This window comes from Manacus candei, unplaced genomic scaffold, assembly GCF_025592945.1.
Source record: "Manacus candei isolate 608988 ecotype Guabito, Panama unplaced genomic scaffold, ASM2559294v1 h1tg000073l, whole genome shotgun sequence".
NCBI lineage: Eukaryota > Metazoa > Chordata > Aves > Passeriformes > Pipridae > Manacus > Manacus candei.
This window is the reverse complement of record NW_026138121.1, coordinates 872908-881482: the sequence shown is the minus strand read 5'-3', so window position 1 is coordinate 881482 and position 8575 is coordinate 872908. Positions and strand designations below refer to the sequence as shown.

The window sequence follows — 8575 nt, the reverse complement described above, 5'->3', positions numbered from 1 at the left end:
TTCCTTACCAAACCTTTTATATCCTCAGCCTTTTGAAGCCTCCGCAGAGCCAGCTCAGGCCTGTTAGCTATTCCACAGAGGGAATATAATTCCATAGATATTTGTGCTCACTGTATCTCTAGACACAAAGCTTGAATAGGTATGAAAAGCTCTGTCCCCAAGCACAGAACTGAGCTGTAACCGAAGCTGGAGAATCTCCTCATCTTTTGACAACTGATTTCCTGCCTGATCCCTCCCTTTCTCTCAGGTCCACACACTGAACCCACCAGCCATCCCAAGGACTGGGCTGAACTGCAGTGAAACCAGCCCTGAGCCACACAGCACAGATCCTTCCTCTTTTAAGGGACTGTTCCTGACTCATGCAGCAGGATAGACTGAAACCAAGGAATCCCCCAACACTGCAACTCAAAGAACAGTTGCTACACCAGACCTTCACAGCCAGGCAGCAATCTTTGCTTGAGGAGAACTACATTTTAGTGCATATTTGTGAATTTGAACCCCAAAATATATTTGCTTCCCATGAAAGATCAGATCATTCTTTACTTAAATTGGTGTTATCCTTGACAATATAATAAAAACTGAATTTGGAATAAGGAAAAGATCCTGTTTTTCCATTAGCAATGCAGAGGGATGCTGAGATACAACATTCCTTATCTTTGCTTTCAGTGGAAATTTTGACAATATGGCTGATGGTGTGTCCTCCCTATGGCACATCACAGTGACATTGCACTAAGATCCCTGAATCCATTTATTTACAATTCATTTGCTCATAGTATTCCAATTAATTCATTCATCTAATTAATTCATTAAGATCTTAAAACAGTCCAAGTTTGCCCAGGAAAACCATGTACAATATCCACTGAAGTAAAAAGGGCCAGATTCAATAGATGATGAGTGAGCTTTTCCTGTGGGAACTGGAGAGACCAAGTCCAGCTAAAACCTCATAATTCCCTTCCCACGTGCACCTAAAGGAAATCCCATAAATTTAGTATGAGTAGCATTCATCAGTTCTTTAAGATGGACCTTTAAGCACCTCAGAGGATGCACTAAGGGAAGAAGTCCCTGTCCTGCTTTCCCCAGGGACGGATCCCGGCCAGAAGTGCCCAGCACAGACTTACAGAGGCAGTGTTGTCTCTGGGGACACGATGGCCGTGTCTCAGAGGGAGGGACTTCTCTGGGGATGTGCTCCAGGGACACAGCCGGGCTGGTGCTGGCAGCCTCAGCTGGCAACCTCGGAGCACCTGGCAGCAGTTTTAGAGAGAAACATCCGGCTGCAACCGGAGTGCGAGAGAACAAACCCCACACCCCGAAACCAACCCAAAAGCTGGTGAGCACCTGCACACACCAGGACACAGAACCAACCAGGGGCATTGGGGCCCAAGATCTGCTGGTGGATAGCAAACTCAGCCCCGTCCCCCACTCGCCTGGGAGGAAGAGGAGGCAGCCTCATGGCTGGGGGGTGGACGAGCAGAGTGACAAAGCAAATTACACCAGCCAGGCGAGAGAAGCAACGGGCCTTTGACATCAGGACAGGCTGTGCTCAGCACTTCCCCAAATGCACCCAGAAATCATCTTAATATCAATGTTGTAACAAAACATGGGGAGGTATTTCCGCCTGAGGCAAGACCTCAGGCACTTCCTCCAGCCGTGCCACTGCGAGGCAGGAAGGACCACACGGCAGACACACAGGGGCAGACAGGGTGGGCAGCCCCCAGCAATGCCCCTTCCCTGGGCCTGAGCATGGCCATGGAGCTGAGAGCCCTCCTGCTGCTGCTGCTCTGCTTCCCAGGTAAGAGAAGGGCTGGGCATGTCCCAGGGGAGGGAGACATCCTTCCCCACCTCCCACTGCCTGGGGAGCTCCACAGTGGGGGAACCCCCAACCTCAGCTGGACTCTGATGGGGGCAACTCACTTGCAGGGGTGGGGAGGGAAAGGGCAGCCCCAGTTCCCACCACACACATCTGGCTCCTCCAGGCTCCCAGGACAAACCAGCCTGGAAGCACAGAGCTGTGACCTCCAAAGCAGCCCTAGCAGCTCTCCCAGTTGGATTTCTCATCACACTGGCCCAGCTCAGTGCCTCTGATTGCAGCCCTGGATCAGGACAGTGTTCATGGGCACCGCCTGCCCCCAATCCCTGCAGAGAGCACAAAGCTTCCAGCATGGGGTAGGCTGGGGAATCAAGGCAACCTGCACCTTGCACAGCCTCACAGCCAGGGGTTGCTGGGCATCCTCAGGGATGTGGCACTGAGGAGCTGCAGGTTGCACACACCTGCTCTGGCTCCTTCCCTCTGCCCTGTCCCACCACCCTGAACAGACCACCAACACCCAGGGCACTGTGTGGGCAGGGGTTGGTCTCCATGTGCCTGAACGAGGAGCAGTGACAATGGAGCTAGTTTGCTGGGACAGCTCCCAACACTGTGCCACGGATGTCTCCAGTCAGGCTTGAAGGTCCAACACCTTGAGCACCACTTGTCTGTGGGCTTTAAACCACAGCTGCAATCCCAGCTCAAACCTCAGCACTGCCCACCAGAAATCAGCCCTCCTGTTTGCAAGCAGGTAAATTCGGCAGGGGGAATGGACTCTGATTTTTGGAGTCCTTCCTGTCCACAGGGGAAGGTCAGAGCCTGTTTCTCTGTGTCTGTGGGAAGGCTGTGGGCAGCCCTGCTTCAGCTCCCCTCTCCCTCAGCACATCTGATATTTACAGGTCTCCAAGCCCAAGCACCTCCTGCCGAGGAGAGACGACGGGAAGGGGGCACTCTGTATGTCCAGTGTCCTTACACAGACAAGACTTCTGGTGATCAGTGGAAACGCTGGTGCCGCCTGAAAGATGAGCGATGCTATGACTTATGGGCAAGCACCACGTACCCAAGCCAAATCCCAGACAGATTTACAATAAAGGATCACCCCACTGCTAAGATCGTCTCCGTCACCATGACGGACCTCAAGGCAGAGGACTCAGGCACATATGCCTGTGAAAGTTCCTATTCTCCACTGAAGAGGATCTCACTGAATGTTTTCAAGGGTGAGTACCTTGTCAGAAAGCCACATCATTCCTTCCCCTGCTCCCCTCTCCCCCAGAGCAGAGCAGCTTCCCCTGATCCCCCCAGCCCCGCTTCCCAGCCTCATTTGCTGCCTTCCCCAGTGAGTGAAGGAGCTCCACAGACCTGGCTGGCCCTGCAGGTTCCCAGCAACCTCTTGTCCTGCCTTACCTCACCCCTACCCCTGCCTTGATGAGGGGCTCTCCATGAGGGCGTTGCCCCAGGGCAGGGTCTGTCCCAGATGCCCAGCTCGGGGAGGGAGGTGGATGCCCTTGTGCCCACTGCTCATTGGGAAGTGACCACCTTGCGTTTCAGAGGAGCTCCAGTGGGAGTTGGACACTCTGCAGGTGCAGTGCCCGTACAGCACGACCTGGTGCCGGAGAGAAGGGCAGACTGAGTGTAGAGTCATGGCGAGCACAGAATCCCGTTCAACACGGAGCAACAGCAAAGCTGCACACGACAGAACATCGCTGATGTACGACCGCCTGAATACTCTCACCGTCACCATGAGGAGGCTGCAGGCCCAGGACACCGGCACGTACTGGTGTGCACTGAGCTCCGGCCGCACCCGAGTAATGGAGGTCGTGCTCTCTGTCTTCAAGAGTGAGTACCTACTGCCCTCTCAGTGTCCCACAGTGAGCACCTACTGCCCTCTCAGTGTCCCAAAATGAGCACCTACTGCCCTCTCAGTGTCCCACAGTGAGCACCTACTGCCCTCTCAGTGTCCCACAGTGAGCACCTACTGCACTTGCAGTGTCCCAGGGTGTCTCAGTTTATGAGTCATTTTTGCCCCCAGTAATCTGGGTCCAGTCCCCTTCTGCTCCACATGTCTGGAGGTAGAAGCAGATCCAGGGTGCCACTGTGCCTGCTTTGGGATCTCACCAAGCATTCCGGATGTTTTCCAGGGACCCAGCAGTACACAGCTAAGGAGTCAGGCAACATCTCTGTCCAGTGTCAGTACAAGAACACGGACTACGGGGCTGTGAGCAAAGCCTGGTGCAAAGAGGAAGCAGGGACATCATGTGAGATACTGGTCACCACAAGCTCAGGGCTCTCAGGGAACCAAAGGACATCTCAGGATGGCAGAGTCAGGATCCAGGATGACACCCAACAGGGGATCGTCACCATCACCATGGAGCAGCTGCAGGCACAGGACTCTGGCGTGTACTGGTGTGCGCTCCATGAAAGCTCTGGTCTCTCCCGGATGGAGGAGGTCACGCTCGAGGTTTCCGAGGGTACGTACGGACCTGTCAGCACACACTGTGTTTGTAGATCCCAGACTCACTTTCCTGCTCTGTCCCTCTGCACTGCCCAGCTTACACCACCTCACACCTTACACCTGCCTGGACCTTCTCATGGCCACCACGTTATGGAGTAGCAGCAGGGATGAGAGGTGAACCACACGTGTGCTGTGCTGCTCCCCTTTAACCTGGGAGCAGGTTCAGCTGTCCTGAGAGGTGTTTCTGTCTCTCATCCTCTGATACCAGTTCTGCCCCTTTATAGTGACTCATCCCTTGGCTTTCAAAGGCTATTAAGACCTTCACACTGGGTTGTCAAGGGAACAACCTTTAGACCTGTATTTTAAAGATCTGTGACTTGGGCTCTCTTTCAGCATGATGCTCTAACAGTAAGGGATGGCACTGAGCTGCAACCTGGCTCTTGAAGGACTAGAGGAACAGGCAGTGCAGACCATGGGAGGGGACAGTGATGCTCTGGAAAAAGTCCCAACACGTGGGTTCTGCACACCCTCCCCTGGGCACAGGAACAGCAATGGCAGGGGGGTTTCACTGGTAAATGCAAAGCATTTGTGACTGTTCCTCTCTTCATGCCTGCCATTGCAGCTTTGTCAGACACTGAAGGCTCAAGTCAAGCAACTCCTTTGGGCAACAGCCCAACACCCAGGTAAGAGTCTCTGAGCTTGAACACACACAAGTTATTCATGTTTTGTCCCCAAAACATCTGGGGCAGGCAGTCCCTGGGTACTCTGATTCCTGCCTACAGAGGGCTTAAGTATGGTAGGATCCTTACCAAAGCTGGCCTCTCCTGTTCCAGCTCCTGCCCGGAGCATAATTCCAGAGGAGGAGGCAGATTAGTAAAATCAGCTCTGGTGCACCAGGTGCTGCAAAACACAGGAGGAAAAGACAGTTCCTGTTCCAGGGAGCCTGGAATTGTGCTCAGAGCTTTGAACAGTGCCTTGTTTCTAAAGCCTGGAGAATAGTTTAGGAAAAGTTTAGAAGGCACAACCAGGTAGAAAAATCAGATTGCATTGCTGCAGGAGAACCAGACCCTCCTTCTGAGTGCATAGAACCGAGAACATGAAACCTGTCCCTTTTGGTCACTGTTTGGTACTGGGCTGTTACACCATCCAACACTGGTAACTCCCTTGCTCTCCTGGCTGCAGCTCAAATGTCAACACCTTCATCCTACTGTCCGTGGTGCTGAGCATCCTGCTCATCCTGGCTCTCATCACCTCGGCAGCGCTGTGTGTCAGGCTGCAAAAGCTCCTGGAGAGAACAGGTATGTGGAGCTGGGGGGTGCCTCCTGTCCTGCTCTGTACCAAACAGAGCCTTCTCTGCCACTGCTTCCCCCTCCAGGTGAGCCCCTTCCCAGCTCCCAGTGCCCTGCAGATCAGGCAGGTGCAGGCTGGGAGGCCTCAAGGCAGATTCCTCGCTGCCATCTCTGCTCACAATAAGTCAAACCTGGGTTCCTGCAGACCCTGCACAGGAACCTGCAAACATGTTAGGGGAGAACTGAAGTGAGCCCAAGGTGTTCCCCAGGCTCAGGGCAGAGGGGTCCCACTGCACATCCACTGCTGCTATCACTGGGCAATCCCACGGCCTTCCCCACACCTCCTGAGGCACAGGCAATGCCAGGGCTTTTCATGGACTTCTCTGCTTCTAAAACCTCTGATTTTGGTTTATTCCAAAGGTAACCAAGGAGCAGAGGACACCTATGACAATTCAGAGGGCACAGCACAGGTAAGGAAAATGAATGATTTCCCATGTGGTACCGAGTCCCTGACCAATACTCTGTGAGGAGCTGTTGGACCCACCTGATGAGGACCTTGGAGCTCACTTTGGTTGTGAGCAGGAGGGAAATGGTATTTAATGTCCCCAGAGAGAGGAATGTTCCTAGCTGGAGGGGGCGGGGGGGAATAGATGTAGGGAAACTCTAACAGGAAAAAAACACAGGTGACCAAATTCTAGTAACCCCTGAGAAATGACTGAAGGACTAGTAACCAAGGTTAGACCATGCAGTTATTACCTCTATCCAGGAGAGGTGATGAAGAGTCTTCTGTTCTTTCACCTCTGTCATGACCAAAGGTATTTTTTACATGGCTTCTCCTTTCCTTCTGGGAGAATTTGGTCTCCTGGTAACAGCTGTGACCTGGCACTGTGTCATGCTAACAAGTATTTTCCCTTTCTTTTCACAGCTTGGCAGCACTGAAAGAAGAGAAAGTTCTAAGGATGACAGCAAGGGCCTAAAACACAATAACCTGGACCTGCAATCCCAGCCCAGCTCTGAGGGTCCTCTTTACTGCAATATTGAACCCAGCCAGGCTCACAGGAAGCCCCAAGGGGAAAATGTGGAATATGCTGTCATCGCATTCAACCAGCTCCCAAGGAATGATGCAGGATGAAGCACAGAGTCCCCAAACAATCCAGAAATGGGAGAAACAAACTGGAATACGAAGTGGGAATGAGGACTAGGAGGTGTGTGGATGGACACTGGGGAGGAGCTGAGTTTTGCTGCCATGTGTGTGTTGCCTGTGCGTTTTCTGACCTCCCTGCTGTTAATGGCCAGTAGAGGCTTTGCCACACTTGTGGCAGATTGTCTCAGGTCAGACAGAGGTGTGGGGTTATTCCCAGGATACCTTGTACATCTGTTTTTCCAGTTCCATTAAAATGCAGACTCTTGGAGAGGCAGGTGTGAGCTTTTGAAAAAGAGCAGTATTTGTCTGGACATTGCTGGGTTTGGTATTCCAGCTATGCTCTGGTACAAACTCTGCCCCATTCCTGAGGATTCAGCTCCTGTGGCCGAGTGAACTCATTGCAGTGCTGCAGGGATCAAACTTGAACCTTTTTGTGCCTGGGTTCATGTCCCATGAAATGGGTTGGGAATGGGAGTGCTGGATTATAAGAATAAGCAGAACCAACATCTGCACTTCCCTCTCTCTGCTGGAAACTCTCCAAATGACATGTTTGCTGCCTGTATTTAGCAGTCATGTGAGGAGCAACCTGAAACGAGTTTTCTGGGGCTCAGCTCCATTTCTCCGAAAGACCAGAAGCTCTGGCATCTGATTTCCCTGCCCCAAGCCCTGCAGACAGGTCTGAGACCAAAGGAGCCTGAACCATCCCTCATTCCCAGGCCAGTCACATCCAACAGGCTTCTCTTGCTAGGGCTGCAGCAGGGAGGCTGATGGAATTTTTGAGATTTTCAGAGTTGATGTGACAGAAAGAAAAAGAAAATGGTTCTGGAAATGGTTCATTCAGCCCAAGATTCCCCTAACAATTTGCTCTTCATGCAGTTACATTGGGTCAAGCTGTGGAAGAGTAATAGTAGAAAACAATGGAATGGAAGAGAGGCATTTTCAGGATGATTCTCAAAGAGAATCCAGATTTGTGCTCACTGGAGCAAGAAGGAACAAAAACTGCAATCAGTCACCTCACAAAGAATTTCTCTGAGGTACCATTTTCTTAACCACTAACTCAAGGAAAGGAAAAGAGGCACATTTAAGACTGGACAGACCTGCAGATTCATCAGTACACCAGTTAAGAAGTCAGGGTCTACTCATACTTGCATGGAAGATCTCCAAGTAAATAAATAAATTCAAAACCAGAAACCAGCACCCAGCCTCCCAGTTTGCTGACACTCTGGGAGGTCCCTGAGGGCAGTCCTGAGCTGGTTTGGAATCAGTGCCCCCAGCCCTCGATCCTGTGCCCTTTCTGCCAGGCCCAGAACACAGATGGCTGTTGGGCTCATTTAAAGCAGCCACAGCTTTACCCAGGGCAGTGCCCCTGAGCTCCTGTGGTTAGCTGGCAAACAGAAATGCTTCATATGCAGGCTCTTCTACATCTTCTTTCTCCTGAAAACCCACAAGATGATGTCCTTGCCCTCCTTCCACCCCGGGATGCTGACAGAGCCACCTGCAGATCCCCACGAGAGCCACTCTTTCCATTTGGGCTTTCCAGTAATTCCCCCCATGCACAGCTCCTGTAAATCATTTACAGGGGCCTGGAATGACAGGGCAAGGGGGAATGGCTTCCCACTGACAGGGGCAGGGTTAGGTGGGATACTGGGGGAAATTCCCCCTGGTGAGGGTGGGCAGGCCCTGGCCCAGGTTGCCCAGAGAAGCTGTGGCTGCCCCATCCCTGGAATTGTTCAAGGCAGGTTGGATGGGGTCTGGAGCAACCTGGGCTAGTGGAAGATGTTCCTGGCAAAGGCAGTGGGCTGGAACTGGATGAGCTTTGAGGTCCCTCCGGCCCAAACCACCATGGGATTCCGTGGCTCTGTGAAGTCCTGCTCCAGTGGGAGCTG

General features: G+C 52.4%; 1 protein-coding gene across 1 annotated transcript; it reads left to right on the top strand.

Moving 5' to 3' along the window:
- The first annotated feature begins 672 nt into the window (after window positions 1–672).
- TREML2 (triggering receptor expressed on myeloid cells like 2) lies at window positions 673–8574 on the top strand. The gene is made up of 8 exons (XM_051808469.1): window positions 673–1789; window positions 2704–3021; window positions 3353–3640; window positions 3943–4272; window positions 4879–4939; window positions 5439–5554; window positions 5966–6015; window positions 6471–8574. Exons 1-8 carry the CDS (start codon window positions 1741–1743, stop codon window positions 6675–6677), a joined length of 1419 nt encoding a protein of 472 aa, XP_051664429.1. The 5' UTR covers window positions 673–1740; the 3' UTR covers window positions 6678–8574.
- The last annotated feature ends 1 nt before the right edge of the window (window position 8575 follows it).

Bases quoted from the DNA above. Each gene is read 5' to 3' on its own strand.
- TREML2 (XM_051808469.1), top strand. From the start codon at position 1,741: ATGGCCATGGAGCTGAGAGCCCTCCTGCTGCTGCTGCTCTGCTTCCCA. The intron at 3,022-3,352 runs GTGAGTACCTTG...CTTGCGTTTCAG, and splicing joins CTCACTGAATGTTTTCAAGG to AGGAGCTCCAGTGGGAGTTG. The intron at 4,273-4,878 runs GTACGTACGGAC...CTGCCATTGCAG, and splicing joins CACGCTCGAGGTTTCCGAGG to CTTTGTCAGACACTGAAGGC.